This window comes from Carassius gibelio, chromosome A16 (genome assembly GCF_023724105.1).
Source record: "Carassius gibelio isolate Cgi1373 ecotype wild population from Czech Republic chromosome A16, carGib1.2-hapl.c, whole genome shotgun sequence".
Classification (NCBI taxonomy): domain Eukaryota; kingdom Metazoa; phylum Chordata; class Actinopteri; order Cypriniformes; family Cyprinidae; genus Carassius; species Carassius gibelio.
The window spans coordinates 3,171,686-3,190,065 of record NC_068386.1 but is presented as its reverse complement, the minus strand read 5'-3'; the positions used below and the strand labels follow the sequence as shown (position 1 = coordinate 3,190,065).

At 38.2% G+C, this 18,380-nt stretch overlaps 1 protein-coding gene across 1 annotated transcript in view; it reads right to left on the bottom strand.

Annotated features, from left to right (window-relative positions):
- LOC128030717 (eukaryotic translation initiation factor 3 subunit H-A-like) overlaps positions 1–18,380 on the bottom strand; it is a 48,652-nt gene that overhangs the window by 11,956 nt on the left and 18,316 nt on the right. The window contains exons 3-4 of the mRNA XM_052618578.1: positions 6,513–6,680; positions 2,073–2,172 (exon numbers count right to left, since the gene is read on the bottom strand). Of these exons, the coding sequence (XP_052474538.1) occupies positions 2,073–2,172; positions 6,513–6,680 (268 nt within the window). The remainder of the gene's footprint in view (positions 1–2,072; positions 2,173–6,512; positions 6,681–18,380) is intronic.

The window sequence follows — 18,380 nt, the reverse complement described above, 5'->3', positions numbered from 1 at the left end:
AATGTAATTAAGTTGGGCCAACTATTTTTTAATCGAAGTTAAAATGAAATTGTTACATTGATGAAGAGATTAGTTTTATGCTTGTTGAATACAAAATAAAAAATTTAAGTAGAAAATAAATTAGGCAAAAACTTTTTTCCTTTGATTCATATTAGCAGGTCCTCAACCCATGCACATGCACTACACTTTACCTCAATGGTAAGCCCCAAAAACACTAACATGCCAGAAATTGTTTTAAATACAAAAGAAAAGGAGTATTTTTTTCGAAACATGTTTGCTTTTTGATTACAATTTGCAAAGCAGTGTGCATGCTTTTTATGCTCTCCTAACATACATCATACATACACCGATGAAATAGACAGAAAACAGAGACCCTCCCCTCGATTCAATCAATGCAATTCAATGAGAGACGCACGTTATTACCAGGTGTAAATTGCAATCTGTCTTTTAGATGACCACTTGTGTCATCTCATCTCTGGAGCAGTTAGAGGGGCACTGGACCCTCTGGCCCCGACCACTATCTGTCATTTCAATGAGCCTGTATGTTCTGCTATTCAAGCTGAATTGCAGAAAATTATGGAGGAGCTGAAGAATAGTTGAGGAATATCAATACAGCGCTTCCTCACAGACCCTGAGCACAGTTTGAGATTGATATTCTCTATGAATCTGACAAGCGATTTGTATGCATCTATCATGCTGACCCACCCTGCCATGTTCACTAGACAAATAGAAGCTTATTTTCATAATCAATAGTGTTGCTCTCCTTAACTAGTTGAATATTCAAGCAGCGATCTGGAATGATGTGTGCCAGCCTGAGAGCGCTGGCAGATGCCAAGGTCAAAACAGACCATAGGAACATGTCTGATGTCAACATGAACCAGTGTAGCCCATCTGACATCTTTAATCGGACCCGTTTCTGTGTGGATACAGGTATTTATTGACTATTTTTAAATGTTTTATTAAATGTTTTTTTTTTATCATTTGGTTTATTTTAATTTGGTTTTGTGTGTTTTTGTAAGTTGTAGTTTTTTGTCTATATAGTTTATTAATTTTCAGTTTTAGTTTTAGTATATGAAAATAAACATTAAAATGAGAAATGCTGTTTCTCATATTGTATAGTTATATACATTTTTATATAACAAAAACTAAAAGTAAAACAAACAAAATAAAAGTTTGTATTAATTCATTAGTTTTAGTTTATTTTATTTTACTTAAACTAAATTAAATTGATAAATATGTTTCCTTGCTATTTAGCTGAAATAAGTCTTATATTTTAATTTAACATTTTATTTCAAGCTTTTTCTTTTTTCGGGGGGGGGGGGGGGGGGGGGGGGTTTAAAAATTTTAGTTTCAGTTTAAGTGAACTATGATAACACTGAAAACATTATTTTTTTCTTCCCAAGTAGATTATAGAGTTTATATCGAAAATTTTTTTTTGCAAAAAACTAATTTCACATTACCAGAAAAATATCAGAAAATATGAGTATTTGAGTATATAGACAGATCACCCAGATCAAGCTGAAAAGGGCGGTCGTTTTGATGAAAGATTTAAAATGTTTTGGAAAAGCATTTAAAGATCATGAATAGTACACAAGCTCTGTAACACATTAATAAAGCAAATAGGATTGGTGTTGACTTGAATGCATCCAAGAAGCCTCTTTACCCGCAGCTAACCCTACAGCGCTTCAGTCCCCGAGCGAAAGAAAGACTTTATATCGCTGTTCTTCTCCTGATCGCTCAGACGTCACTGCTTTGCTGATACATTCCCCCATTAGGCTCATGTCTAGCAGCAATTCAAAATCAATTACCATCTGCCGAGAAGCCAGCGAGGTTGTAAACTCTGTGCATTTGTTTTTTTTTGGCAGACAGTGCGGACTACTCTTTTAAAGACGCCCCATCGTGATGAATAAAAGCCTTTCACTGATGGCTCCTTCTGAGCAGGGACACATTTCTGTTTGTGCCCGTTAAAGAAGGTTCCCATTAGCCACAGATTAATGGAAACAGGAAGCGATGGAAGTAAAAGGATGTGGAATGAAGCACGTAAAATGGTAAGAACTGGAGCGGAGTCTTACCCCTCTGGAGTGAAGTCTTTCTCCTTGCAGATCTCCATCAGTTTAGGGGTCAGTCTGTAGGCCTTCAGACAGAGAGAGCCTTGTGCCGTCTTTATAGGATCTATGAAGCAAAAAAAAAAAAAAAAAAAAAAACACATTAGGCTAGATGCACATATCAGTGTTCATACAGCCGAGTTTGATACTAGTGCGCAAATATATTGTATACATAAAACAATTTAACAACAAATAAAATGTATGTGTATGTATGCATGATTATATATATTTTGGACAAGTTATTTTGGCAGTGTGTTTTTGCAATTAAATTACAAGCATATTCAATTTCTTTTGCTTCATGGATAGATTTTTTTTTTTTTTGCAGTACATTCTGAATTGCCTGAACAAATAAAGGTATTTGATTAGTCAAGATGAGCATCATTCCTATTGAAACGGGCACAAAAAAAAAAAAAAAAGGTCTCAAACATGCCCACATTCAAGATATCATTGCACATGATGTCGTGAAAAAAAAAAAAAAAAGTTTATTAAGTTATTAAATTAATGTGGCATATATAAAAGTTAAATCTACAACAAATCTTAACTTATATACAGCAGTAGTACATCGCAATATTATTTTTGAGTGCTTTCAGTAGCATTAAATCCCAAATATAATTCTGCATTGTTCAAAAGGACAAAAGGAATCATTTCTTGAGCAATACAGACTAAAGACTGCATCAGTGACCGATACTGGGGCAGAGCGATGTACCTATAATTATGTTTCATTATATTTTAATCCTTCAATGACATTCAACAAATACTACCATTCAAAAGGGTTTTCAAAAGGAATCACATTTTTAATAGGCTTTTTTCTTTGACTTTTGCTCACAGAGGAAGCACTGAATTGATCAAATACAAAACTAATGCTGTAAATGATAAAGCCTGATTGAAACAATGGCTTTCGATTCAGTCTTTACCTGCACACAGCATCACTCCGGTCTACTCCGAAACCGCTGGGACACCTCATCCTAACAAAATGACGGCTAATTTGGCACTACAGAAACATTTATTACCTCAGCTCTGTTCAGAATGGTTCTGCGGTTTAATGAAGTGTGGAAATGACTATACAAGGCCTTTCTTTCAGCTGTTAAAATATTGAGTACACTTTTCTACAAGTCCAATTTTGGTTTCAAAAAGAAACCGCTTTCCCTAGAAACTCAGCAGGCTTTTGTTGTCTGCATCTGCTGTCTCGTATGAAGAAAGATGACTGGATTTAACCAGGACAGAGAGAAGTGGACAACCTAGATGCACAACAACAACACGACATATAGATCAGAGCTTGCAGTTTGAGAAACAGACGCATTTCAGGTCTTCGGCTTGTAGTCTGACTGAACAAGACACTAAACTTCAGCTTGATCTGAAGACGTGAACGCTTTGTGATGCTACTGGCCTTTTGGGAGTTTCAAGCTGATGAGAAAATAGATGCAAATAAAAAGATACAAAGATAAAATAAAGAATAGATGGGAAACATTTAAAATGGGTTTATGGATGAATCTGAGGTGTTGAAGAGCAGTTTGATCATAAGGTCTGTGAGAAACTAACAATGCACATGCCAAATAAAGTGCTGCAGAAAGCATGGGATGAAACAATGGAATATTAGGATGCATTTTTTTGCATGTACATGCATGCATCAGATTTTAAATGTAAACATTGACCGATGGTGCCAATTTGCTAGAAAGATGTGAGAAATTCACAAAGAATTTGAAACATTTTTCTAGATGCAATAGCGACATTTTATTTCATACATTACAGGATACAGATGTGCTTGTGTGAGCCAAAACGGTTCAAGAGTCACTGAGACCACTGTGTTCAGCTGTCTGCACAAATAGCCCATCCACCCATATAAAGAAATAAAACCTATTATAACTTATCTTCAAGAAAGAAAGAATTTATATCATCATCATCGATTTAAATAACTCATATCAAAAGTTACTATGCTTCACTGGAAGATGCTAAATAACATTAAATTGTTATATATATATATATATATATATATATATATATATATATATATATATATATATATATATATATATATATATATATATAAACTTCTATTTTATTATACTTACATTATTTTTTGGGGTAATAAATATAATTTATATCATTAGCCATTTAAATTCATATCAAATCAAGTTTTATTTGAAGATGTTCAATTATGCTTTATTTTATTATAAATCAACCAATGGATATTATAATTGATATTTATTTGGTCCCTCATGAACAATTTTTTTTCACCTAACGGCCAAATAAATTGTGCATCAAAATGATAATATTTACAATGTGCTTAAATATATCAAGCAAAATCTAAAATATGTTGTGAATATTCACTGAATCATCCAGCCTTAATGGTAACTGTGGTGCATTTTAAACCACCAAAACAGAAACAGGTTATTTTTCGAGATTGTTATTTTTAAATGAGAAGCACATGATGATCACTGAATTATGTCTTTGAGAAGAGGAAAAAGCTTAGATAAGCGGTACATGCCTTTATTGGTTCATCTGAAATGGGAACAAGGTGTATAACATTAAGTGAAAGGTCACAGAGTTAAGCGCCATAAAACAAACGCTTCCGTCCAGTACCTACAAGACATTTATATTCACTGGCCGGATAACCAATCTCATGCACAAGGGGCAGGAGGTCACACAGAGAAGCCTTTTCCCCTTCTTTCATAAAGAAATCATGGACTGCAGGTGCTGTCAGTTTTCATAATCAAGCTGCGCCAACCACAAAATCTCACCTTTGCTTTTAGTAAGAGAGTTGTATTGAATTAATGTGCTTGTCAGAGAGTTGTCAAAGGCTTTGAAATGTACACATGGTCCTTATCAGAGCCGTCACTCACATCCGACCTGCAGAGGGGTCCTGCGCACTTCTTAAAATGTCCTTCCTTTGCCAAAGGTACGTCCATCTAGAGACATGGGTGGCCATTTTAAATAATAGCATAATAAAACTGAAGCCAATGCAAACAAAATTTCACTCCAATCTATTGTTTAGATCTAGCTTGAAATATAGAGAAGGTCATGGGTTTGAATCACAGGGAATGCATGAACGCAAATAAACTATTTATATATTACTAGAATAAAAGCATCTACTAAAAATGGATTAAAAATAGAAAAGGTGCATTAAAAGCACCTAAGATTTTACAAAGCATTTCCTGTCGAAACTGTTTTCTTAATAGTCCGATCTGCTAAATTCACACTGAAACGGTCTAAACTGCAAGACTTCTTTCCTTGGTAGGCAGAGAGATGTGAGCAGATTTTTCTTTAGCCTTTAATACATCAGCTTGCATTATTGATGGGTTTAAAGGGGGCATGATTAAATAAAGAATGGCAAGGCAGTGTGGCAGCCAGAGCTGTGAACCGTGTGTTGAATACAGGGCAGAAAAACACTCCACTTCCGGAGTACACCCTTCAACTAAAACACGGTCTGGATGCACTTTATACTTACACATTTGACAGATGCTTTTATCCGAAGCCACTTGCATTGCATTCAAGGCATTCATTGAAACAACGTAAAACCAGATCTCATTTACAACAACTGAGCTTATTTAGTTAGAATTGTTCCCTATCGACTACATTGTGCACTAGTTGTCATTCTCTGTGCAGGATGTGAACAAGTGACTGATCTCTGCCAACACTTCAGCATCTATTTATAGTGCAGGGGGAAGGCGCTTCGGATTGTAGACCGCATTGGATTGGTCAGAAGATTTGATAAGATGAAGTATGTGACGTCAAAAAAAAAAAAAAAAAAAAAAGCAGTTTTTGCAGAAGAGATGAACTGCAAGCTTTGAATGATTATGACATATTGATACTAGCACCCAAAAAATTTATTTAATGGGAACTTTAAAGGCTAAGAGTGACTCATTTCTCTGCAACTCGATTAAACCGAACCACAAAGATGAATTAAAACACCCTGTCTTTCAATGTTACTTTTTTTTTGCTATTCTATTAGTTGGAAACAATGATACATTTCACTTAATTTGCTCAAACTCAAGGTAAAATTCATAAATCAAGTAAATGTGTCCAAAGACCTCCAAATACACTGCAAAAAAAAAAAAAAAAATTTTTTTGAAGTACATAATACTATTTCAGTCTGTCTACTTAATCTCACATTTAATTAAAGGTGTTACTTCCAATGTCCTAACAATTTATAAGTGGGAACTGCTTCAAAATAGATCCTAGACTAAATGTGTAAATTGTAGCTAGTTAAAACACAAATAAAATAAAAATACCTGAACTAAAACCAAACTATGAAAAGTGTAAAAAAAATAAAATAAAAAACACTTGAAAAGCATTATATTTGCACATTTTAATATCAAAATAAAAGGTCAAATCCTGAACGCATGGCTGATAACAGCCTGTGTATGAATGCACTGTGTGTATCTTGGGTTATTAACTAATGAGACTCACCATAAATAAGCACCACAGACTCTTCGATTGCATGCTGGTAGCTGAACTGTGAGTCCAGCAGGGCTCGGCTGACAAAAGAGCCGTAGTGCGTGGACTGATACCAGCCGACGTGGAGATGGTCGATGTTCACATGCCGGAGACTCCTCATCATCTCCATCTGGTATTGAACTGGAAAAGATGAAGAGAAAAAGCATGAGAGAGAAAATGAGCTTCTATCTGCTTTAGGAGAAATGATTGTGCTGGGTAAAGAAAGTCTGACATTTCCAGGCCTGTATATTAGTCAAAGCAAAAAACTTCACGTTGGTCCATCATGGGAGAGCATAAGAGTGAGAAACTGGAGGAACAATTGCTGGGTGGATTCCCAATAACAAATTTCCCCAGTGCACACTCATTTGACCAAAAGCACAATACAGATGTGACTTCCCAACAGTGTTTGATTGATTAGACATTATTTGGAGATATAACATACTCCATTATAACTTGCCTACATCCAGTTATCAACTGTAGAAAAAATAAATAAAAAAAAATCTGTTTAATAGTAATCAGTGGTATAACAGTGGTATTTTCATGGTTGTTTGCACTTTGTTTTTATGTAATTTTTTTTTTTATAAAGCATATACATATACATTAAATATATAAATAACACTAAAGCTTATATCTCTGTTAAAGCACATGCATTAATTCTTCCATCCAAACAAGTGTTACCTGAGCTGTAAAGTTGTCAAACCATGCTTTCAGCAGTCAGACTACATTCCCAGGCAGATGAACTTTAGTTATGCAGATGCTTGCCTTAGCAAACAGCGCTAATAAACCCCAGCAGCACAGCTCCCATGAACACCACATCCTAATCCGATAAGTCTCAATACAAAATTTAGGTGCACTGTCTGTAAAAACTGCAAGCCTCTGCAAGTTTGCTCGAGTGATCTGGCACAGCCTGACAGCAGAAAAGAGAGAAGAAGGGCAGCAGATTATGGGGAGAGATGTCAGCTCTTCAGAATGAAGAGAGGACAGTAGTGAACTTTAACAAGGATTTACACAGGGACAGCTCACTTTCAGCTGGAGGAGCATGAAAGTCACATCTGCAGGAGAGGAGAGAGGCAGATGAAACGGTCTGAACAAACGAGGCAGAATCCACACCACGACTCAGATGTAGCTGCTTATAAATAAACCCTACTGGAAAGCAAGCAAATGTTCCGTGCACACTCCAGGAGACCGTGTTAAAGAGAGTGGGCATCTTTTGGATGAAGCTGATTCAAATCCATGCACTGGGGAAAGTTTAATTGCCCGTTCAAGCTTTTTTCAAGCAGTTGGTGGAGCAGAATAGAGAACTGTGGGAAGGGGAATGGTCGGGTTGCCTCCGGTTGAAGATCAGGATCCTGACATGCCACCCTGAAACTATATGGTATTCAAGTACCCCTGGATGAAAGCAAAATAAAAGTAAATTGCCTTGAACAACAGAAAGTTGGCAAAGATGGGTCCGATAGTGCTCTACCCAAACGCAGATCTGCAAATGCAATTCTAAGTAACATGTTGCAAGTCTTGTTGAAAATAATTGTGTGGTACCGAGTGGTAACAAACCTCTCAAGTAGTCAAGGGAAAAATAGAGTTAATTTCAATAGCCTGGGTCAGTAACCCTGATGTGTGATTCTGGCAGCCAGATATAAACAAGTCGACTTGAGTCTGCTACTATAGTAGCGGACCTAAATGATAAAAGTGAACACGTATCTCTATTTACACTAGAGACTGACTGGTACCACATCCATGTTGAGAAAATAGTGCACTTGAAAAACTCAAAAAAAAAAAAAAACAACAAAAACACAAAATGCAACAAACAAAAACATGCTTGCATATGGCTAGAAGTATTTTGTTCAACTTGCATATAGCAGGGTTTCTCAACCTTTTGCCTACAGTAACCCGCTTTTTTGTATCCCAGTCATAGGGCCCACTAAGGTTGGAAATAAATGAAATGCCTCTTTAGACCTAGACTACACCGTATATGCTAATTATAATTAATTTCACAAAAACACAAAGATTTCCAATAATTAGGCAGACTATGAGGCAAATGGATTTATTTTCTCACGTTAATGTGAAATTTGAGAACGATTTAGACGCAGTGGAATTGGGGAAAGGGCCACTCGTAGTGTCGCACACAAACTTGCTGTTGTCAGACTATTCCTGCTTTTTGTTTTTGTTGCGGTCACTTTTTAAAATCCTGACCCGTGAAGACTGGTAAGTGCTGAATGTTAAGGGAAACCTTGTTGCACAATCTACAAGTTCTGGATATTAGTGTCTGGTTTGAATCCAGAAGGAGCTCAGATCGGTCTTGTGAAAAAGCAAACTGCAGGCGAGTTCCACTAACTGTGTTTGCAAATTAATGGGGATTACAACATCCACATCACTTGTGTCCACTGAAAATGGATCGCGAATCCAGGCATTACCAACTCTTCGGTCATTGGGAAAATAATCAGAGAATGTGTGTTAATCTGGTCAGGTGGTCCCGGACAATTTTCTGTATGTCAGTGCTGATATGAGGGAATTCCTGCAGAACATCAGTAAAGTTAGGAAACATGTCAAATGTTCTCATACACTCTTCTCCCGCAGCTGTGGCCTAATGGTTAGAGACTTGGACTAGTTACCCGAAGGTTGCCGGTTCGAGTCTCTGTGCTTGTAGGAGTTGTAGGTGGGAGGGAGTGAATGAACAGCGCTCTCTACCACCCTCAATGCTCAAGGCTGAACCCCCAGTTGCCATACTTGGCAAATGTCACCACTTTCACAATACCAACTTCCGTTTCAATGCTTCAATTTTGTCAGGCATCAAAAAAAAAAATTGTTGTTTCTCCCCTGAAAGGATAGATTTAACTGGTTAAAAGATATATATGACATGTATGCCAGTTTCACAAGAAATTCAGCCCCTGTATAATCCTTTGCCAGGGGAGACAGTTTCTCCTTCAGAAATGTGTGCAACTGCTTGCGCATTTTGAAAAGACGATTAAGAAATTTTCCTTGTGACAGCCACCTAATTTCATTATGATAACAACTGGAGGTGGTCTGATTCCAGCTGGTCGCACAATTTAAAACAAGCGGGAACTGAGAGCAATTCTTTCACTAGATTAATTGTTTTGACAGCAATGTCCATCACCTCATTTAAGGGCACTGACACTTCTTTGGCTGCAAGGCTTTCACGGTGTTAAAAGCAGTGAACCCATGTCGCCTCAAGTACTCAGTCCAAAATGCCTACACAATTCTTCCAATTCAGCCATTTCTGTGCGAGATCGCCATCGAGGCAAAGGAAACACTCCTCTGCGGTCATCAGTGTTAGGAGTTCATTACACATTAGTAGATCCTCATGTGTTGCACCTTCCCAGTAGTATCAACAATGCTATCTTTGAAATATGTGGATGCGTCGATTTGAATGGAAAACAAGAGGCTTGCTCGCACTGGATACAAAGGTTGTGTTTCAATATCGTAGCTCATGTCTATAATCCGCCTGGAGACAGTGTCGTTGAAGAGTGGGATTTCTTTTATTTTGTTAGCAGCCTCCCCTAGTACATTATGGCACAGGTCAGCAGCACATGGGAGAGCTAGCTCTTCACTGATATTAAATTATTTCTTAGCACGGGCGATGTGGCCAGCTGCCAGATAACTTGCCTTCAGGGTGCTTTTTGAAGCTGTTGCAAGCAACACAATACTACTTTGCTGTCTTTTAAGTAGGACTCACTTTAGTACAAAGTTTACTCCACGGGTTTACCCACACATGTTGGATATTTAGTCTGTAGGTCACGTTCAAGTTTGGATGGCTTCTTGAACTCCTTTGCTAAAACCTCACCACACTCAACACACTGTGGTTTTTCCATCTGAAAGTGGAAGTGATGCGACATACAGCTAAGTATGGTGACCCATACTCAGAATTTGTGCTCCGCATTTAACCCATCTAAAGTGCACACACACAGCAGTGAACACACACCCGGAGCAGTGGGCAGCCATTTATGCTGCAGCGCCCGGGGAGCAGTTGGGGGGTTCAGTGCCTTGCTCAAGGGCACCTAAGTCGTGGTATTGCCAGCCAGAGACTTGAAATGGTCAACCCTAGGGTTAGGAGTCAAACTCTCTAACCACTAGGCCACGACTTCCCCTAAATCTGACGCAGTGGATCCATATTTAATATAGTCTGGGTAGTACTTGCATTGTTTACATTTTGCTGCCTTTGAAGTGGAAGGAGTTTCTAAATCTTCTGCTTTTTTTCCTTTAAAAAAAAAAGATGCATTTTTCAAGCTAACAGTCCATGGCTGCATAGAGTTTAGTAGGTCTGGCATCGCAATGCACTGCAATCATTACCAAGCAACAGGGTAAACCGATGCTTGCATGCGTTACATTACGTAAAGAGAGTAAGACCTTTTCCAAATAAATTCGTTTGATCAGAGTGCCCGTGTGTACAAAGGACAAAATAAAGTCTAACAGTGGTGTTGTAGGATTAAAAAATACCATATCAGATGAGACCCCTTAACTGTGATAATTTCCAGTGGAGATGGAAATCTCAATCTAATCCATGCAGGAAAGCATGTACAAAACACAAACATAATGCAAAACATTGACTTGCCTTAAATATCACAGCTGCTCGTGCCGTAGAGCCATCTTGATAAACAATAAAGTGGAAGAACCATTCTTCATTTCCGTTCCATGCTTCAAGCAGCACTCTCGGGACTCAGAGGCAGATGATATTCCTCAGAGGAGAGAACTTCCACTAATCATGCAGAACGACACACTGGTGAAACGGTGCCTTGTGCTATTCCACGTCCATCCAATTCCACTTCTCTGAAGGCAAGTGAATGGCAACCGACACATCCAGCGGTCAGTCCCGGGGCTGCATGCGTGGAATAAATTCAGTACAAGCGTTTGCTTTGGCAAATTCAAGCGTGCCCACCAGACCTAACAACTAAATTCATCACCGCTAGGTCCTGACAGGCGAAGCAGAATATGAATGAGACACTGAGATGTAATTCATTCTGAAACTCTTGGTTGGCTTTCTCCAAGCGAATGCACGAGGGGGCGACGTTTTAAAGCACTAGATTGAAGCCAAACAAGCGATTCAAATCTTTCAAGTCTCAAAATAAACACTCATGGTCCCGGTTCTAGTGAGAAGACAGCTCTGCCACAGTAAACAATCCCTACAGTGCTGTAAAAGCTGATAGGTATGAGGCAATACATTCAGCACAAGATGCCATTTGCATTCCCATGGAAGCCTCACAATGACACTTTCTTCATATGAAACCCTTTAAAAGATACCCATGCTAAATGAGGCTCGGAGGAGGAAACATTTATGCAGCTTTTTCAATAATCACCAAAGGAAAGGTAAAGCATGAAACACTGACTGTGTCGCAACAATGAACACAATGGCTTTTACATCTCCAATAAAACAATGTTGTTTTTTGGGTGAAAAATGGGTAACTAATATGGGATGCATATGCAACAGTCGTCAGTTTCAAAACAAAACGGAAAACACTTCAGAGCAAGGGTGCTCCCTTTGCATAAATGCCTTTTGAACAGGGGTATTTCATGGTGATAACTCACTCCCTTGATCTTCACAGAAAGCACAAGTCTCATTTAAGCCAGGCTAGGATGGAAAGCTGGGATTGAAATGCATTGCATCCCATCGTTGCAGCGGCTAAAGGTTCTCATTGTGGCTGTATAAATCAAAGGCTTTTGCACCCAAGCAGCACATGAGGGTCAAACACCACCAGACGCGAATTATTTGTTAAAACACCACGGGAAGGAATATTAATTTCATGATACATTGGGTTCTGCTGTCAAGCCTTGAGTATGAAACACAAGCCACGTAGGACACAAAGACCTCATTACCTGAACGTGCAGTGATATTTGATTTGACTGTGCAGGAAATTTCTTCCCCTGGCTAAATCTGCTATTAGGCCAACACAGGCCTTCTATGTAGAGTGACAAAGGTAATAAGAGAGTGTGTGAGGCTGGAGAATAATTTATCGCCTTTCGCCTGATTTCTTAGCATCAGGACAACAATGAATTTCGATTGGCAAACAGGCCCATCAAGCATGAGAGCAGTAACTGGCGTCTGGAATTGCACGCTTTCACATCCACCACTTCTCAGGTCATGTACCGCTCAGGAACACATTGTAATTCATCAAGGCTTGGAGATGCAAATGGATTGCTTATTATTGGCCAGGGCTGATAGACTGAGCCGTAGGCTAGAAGACATGAAGTATAATGCCAACATTATTTCATTCAACTTTTCTGCAATCCATTAGCAGCTTGGACTACCAAACCGAAGCGGCATATAAAATCAAATATCAAGGGCATGTTTTGCACCGCAGGTCCATCTGTAATGTGTTCTTACATGTTTCCAAATACTCACAACACGCATCTGATTTACAACCAATTCGCCGTAGTGCAAGAACCAGCCGAGGATAAATAAATCGGGGGAAGTGGGGGTATGACTAGAATAGAGAAAAAAAAAAAATTTAAAAATAGGAATGCTGTACTCCCTACACTTGGCCGATCTCAAGAACGGATCACATTTTGATGACATCAATGCGTGACAACGTATATGATGTGTGGGACATAATTGATTTGGAGTGACAGTCATGTCATCACTGGTGTGGAAATGCTATGACGTTTCGAGAAACAATAAAAATGTACTATTTGCCATGTATGTTTTGCATGATGATATGAATAGATGGCTCATTTTTAACAGCAGATTCAGTGATGTTAGAGCTAATCTGCGCTTCACTGAACACGTCTGCGGTGCACTGGGCTCCACAGCTACCGGAGCTGACCACAGCCGCTCTGATCAATGCTTGTGTTCATCGCAGAACACTTCTGAAGCAGCTCTCTGTGCTGCTTGGCTAAAAATAGTATTTGGTGATTTGTCCCATCGTGGAGGAAGGAACAAAACGGGAACATAACACGCTGATCGTGGACTGCTTTTAAAATTAACATTTATAAAGCAAAATATCTTTGGCCATATTAGCCTACTCTATAGCATTAACACAGGCTTTACTCCTTTCAAACTTTATTTGGAATGTCACCATTTCGGTCACTGCAATTTAATCATTTAAGATGGAACTACAATAAAAGTTTGACACTCTTGCGTTACAATGATAATATCCATTATGGTTCACCCGATTTACAACCTCTACGCACAGCTTCATCTACACCTACAAATTTGCACATCCCAAGATTCATTCCTCAAATTACCATAATAGCCACACTATTGATAAGACAAATTACAACCATATTCAGCCTGACAAGTAAATCCAGAACCTCTAAGGATGATCATCATGAATTCCAACATCATTTTCCTCACAGTGAACCTTAAGAATAAGTCACAACCATACCGAAAGAATGCCACGGCTCCTTCAGGCAGCAGCGGTGACAATCAAATGGATAGAGATCTGCATTATGCATTCGTCTCAGCCTTCCAAAGCTGCAATTCTCTAATTTGATACAGCAGTGTGGCCTGCGAGATGGTACTGCAAAATGGGCAATCTGAAACACGGGCTTTATCCCAAAAAAAGAGATTAAACCAGATGAATTGAAACCACCGCTGTGCACGTTCAACCAACAAAAGGTCAACACTGGGCCCATGACACCCACCATTCTTCCATTTGGAACAAGATCCCTCCCATCGTGACAATCTACTGCGTCACCAGATGAAGCTGCAGTATGGAAAAAACAGGATTCTGGTTCATTAAGCACAAACCACAGCAAGAATTAAAAGACACCGCATTACCTCACTCAAGAACATAGTGGACATTAGTCAGCATAAACACCATATTTAATTTAACATGAATAAAAATGAATCTGAGGGACAGATATTTGTGTCAACCACTTAGATACCAAAAAAATCTGTTAATCTAGAGTTGCAACCAGAGTTGTGCACGAGTCATTGTTGAAGAACTGACTCCTACTCAATTAATCAGTCTGAATATGAACTGAATTGGCAACAGGACACAAATGACAGGAAGAGGAATTTCCTGAACTACAATTCAAAGAACTGACAGGTAATCCATAAAGTTTTTACACCTCGGTGAACAAGCTAAATTATTAAATATGATGAAAAACATCATATTTAATATTTAACATAAAGTTAGTACGTTTCAACAGATGACATTTCTAACCTGTCTAGCCTGAAACCGAAGACCTTTTGAACACTTTAAAATTTTCCAAGCCAACTTTTGAAGTTTGTCATGACATTGCTTTTTCAATTAAATTTTATTTGTAATTAACATTTTTTCACAATATGTCGTTTCAAAGCAGCTTTACAGAAAATGCTTTTTTCAGTGTCACAATTGTGTTATTCTGTTTAGGTTTTTGAAATTTGTTTCAATTCTAACCTATTACATTCAAAGACAAACGGAACACAAATTCAGGGACTAAATTTGAAAAGTAATTCCAATTAAATTTTAAATGGCGCAATGGCTCAACCCTGTTTGCCCCCTTCCTACGTTTTTAAAATGATCCACCACCAGTGGAGTCGAAGAATTAAAGCTTTTAAAAATGAGTCTCAAGACGTTTGGTTCCATTCAGTTTTGTTCCATCTAGCAGTTTTGCACGCGTTAATGTAGGTGTTGGGTCCAAGTTCACCTTGTCGAAATCCTAGTCCTCAACCAACTGGAATGGAAGATGTTTATATGTCTATAGTCTTAATTTTATGTTGACTTTTTACCTTTCAGGTCAAACATTGCATAGATTCATCTGTACTCTGAAAAAGTCTGTTAAAATTGAGTACAAGTCCACTTGAGTCCATAGAATTCATTCATAATTGAGGTCCAAGTATCCAAAATTTCCAATGTGGAAACAGAAATGTCACATGTCCAACCAAGACATAAACCTGCAGCCAGCCAAAAGACCAATTAGTTGATTTTGAAGTAGTTTTGCACATCCTTAAATAAGACCCAAAAATGGCATCCACCCCAGGAAATGTCCCCAGTAGATGCTGCATATCAAATTCATTGTGGATTCAACAGTTGATGGGAAAATAATAAAAGCAAATTTTTCATGAGACGGCAACTAGAAGGCATGAGTGCTGGTGCCTGCGCCTGAAGATGGTTCGTGAGGAGAATCCTGTGGGGCCGGCGAGGTGTGCAGTGCAAAGAAAGAGAAGTAAAAGGAGGGCGAAACACAACAGCTTGAATGATGGGATGTATGTGTCAAATGAAGGGTTGCTGCTTTGGTTGACTCTCGTCCCATTAGAGCACAAGATATTGACTTGTATAAAGCAGGCTGATGTTTATTTTGCCCGTCCGCTTTTCTGCAGTGGTGGCAGCGCTGCATCAGGGTGTCAGGCACTCACAGGGCTCTCTTAACTAAGATTAATTGCAGCTAATCGTCGATGCATGGTGGAACACGGAACAAAGCGGGCCTCAGATCCTATTATGCAGCTGCTCGTGAGGAGAAAATTAGCTAGCTTGCACCGCCGACGCGAGGGGAGTCGTGGGAGCTCGTTATGTTGTTTGCTTCCAGTCACACATGCATCTGTCAATAAGACAGCGAGAAAACACATGCACTGGTGTGTCACCATGACAGACTAACATTGGCACAAGGACGAGCGCTCTAGGCTTGCTAGGATGGAAAGGGAATCGCTAGTTCCTCATTGTTTGATGCAACAACAGGCTCAAAAAGGGCATCTTTTCACATCTGCAGAAGGACTGTATCTTATCTGGACTTTAGATGGGGACAAACAACAACGGATCACGTGGTTTAACATGAACGTCATTTCAAGAAGTCAATTAAGCGTGAACCTATTTATTTTACACAGTAATGCCTTCTGGTTGCCTGCTGGATGAAATATGCCCCCCCAGAGAAGCAGATTATAACAAGCATTAGACAACAGCCATTATAATTTTTACATTATAATGTTATTAGTTTTGTGTTTGGCTTCTTTACTACTAGAATCTGTGTTGATGTCTATAAACATTTTAAGGTCAAGTTTATTCGAAATTCAATGTTTACAAGCATGCTAAAGTACTACTCTTGGAACAGAAAAATGGTTGTGTTTAAAATGGTTTTAGTGGTCATGATGTCATTAGGAAGACAAAGTGTAGTTGAGCATCTTTGACAAAAGAAAGATTGCAGCTGTCTGGATGGAATTAAATTCGACCTGAATGAAACCTTTTACAATTAGGGTTGCAAAAAAAAATAAAAAAAATTATTATATAATTATATATATATATATATATATATATAAAAAATAATAATATTTTTTTTTTTTAATATATATTCCTGGGATTTTTTGGAAAGAAATCCAGAAATTTACAGAAGATTTTACACCCCTTTGCAACCCTATTTACAATAAGATTCATTTTAATTTAATTTATATAAAAAGGTAGCATGAATTAATGAACACATTTTTACCATATTCATTTAATATTTATATATTTAATATAGTACAAAAATTATAAAATGTTACAATCCTAAGTTCTCTGATGAAAAAATGTTAACATACTGAAAAAAGGGAATTAAAAAATAAAATAAAATTAAAACGCTTAAAATTACATTTAAAAATACAAACTGAAATTCAAAACGCATTTCAAAATGTAACTAACATCAAAGACGGCATCAAAATATTGGAACACTGAATTCTTATTTTATTTGAACACTGATTGGTCCATTTAAACACTTGACCATTACGCTGCAAAGAAGTGTCAAGTTTTGTGTCGATTCTCATACACAGCTGACATAATACATGACAATTTTTTGTCAGCCAGAACTATAGCCTAAAATCCAAACTTCCCTAAATATTAACACGATTCTTCTGCTGCCACGCAAGCCCTGCCATTTCCTTCTGGAAATGCAAATCTGGTTTGTAGATTAATTATCCAATGTGATAGGATTGTGACATGTCAGTTCACAGCCTTTCATAATCTGACAGATGGCACTTAATTCTGTTGACGTGCTGGCAAAGTGCAACTCCAAGTGCTCTGCTACTGTTCAGCTGCAAAGCTAATTTGGAAAAATACACTCTGCCTGCCACCACTTTTTCGATCACTATTGACAATCAATTTTTTAGTCTGCAATGATCCAACTGAAGCAACAATTGAAATGCAATTATTTACAGTTTAGTCTTATGAATCAATCTGCAAAGCATGTCAGTGTGGGGAGGAGAGCAATTTACATTATACACAAGTTTATTCTTTTCATAGAATTACTGTCTGTATCTGGATCATTTTTGTATAAATGCTATTTAAATGGTTCTTAGGTATTTTAAATGTCATTACATTTAGACTTCCTAAAAAGAGACTTAAAGACTGTCCTTGCAAAAAGCAGTTTGTACCTGGTGGATTTAAATCGAAGCAAACCTAGGAAAAAATTCATAGAAAGGTCCATGATTCTTCCAGGCCCCAAAATAACAAGAAATCTTATGTCTACAAGCCATGTTAGCTGAGCAAAGGGACACAAGAGTGATCGAAAAATATAGACATCAGTGGCACCCTGGGAAGTGACTTCATGCCTTCAATCGCTTCCCTTCATCGGACTCTGGAGTCACAGTGGCGTGATTCCCGGAAGATACTTGCTAGTCACTGAGGCTGATCTTCCTGCACTTGTGATTAATTATGCCTTGGAGAGAGGTGCAGAGCAATCTACTAAAACCGTGGACAGGACACATTCAGTGGTGGCATCAGGGACCATTAATAAATCAGGCCATTTAAGTAGAAGATGGGAACACTGCCAGGGTCATGATGGCGGGCCACGTCCCCTGAGAAACCAAACGGGGAAATGGATCGTGATTCCTCACTGATTAGCTTACCCTTAAGGTGTGCATTAGAAGCCAGTTGTTCAGGTGTCTGGTTGTTCTCAAGGTTTCCCAGCCGGTGGTTCAAGAAACCTCTAGGGGTTTACAGT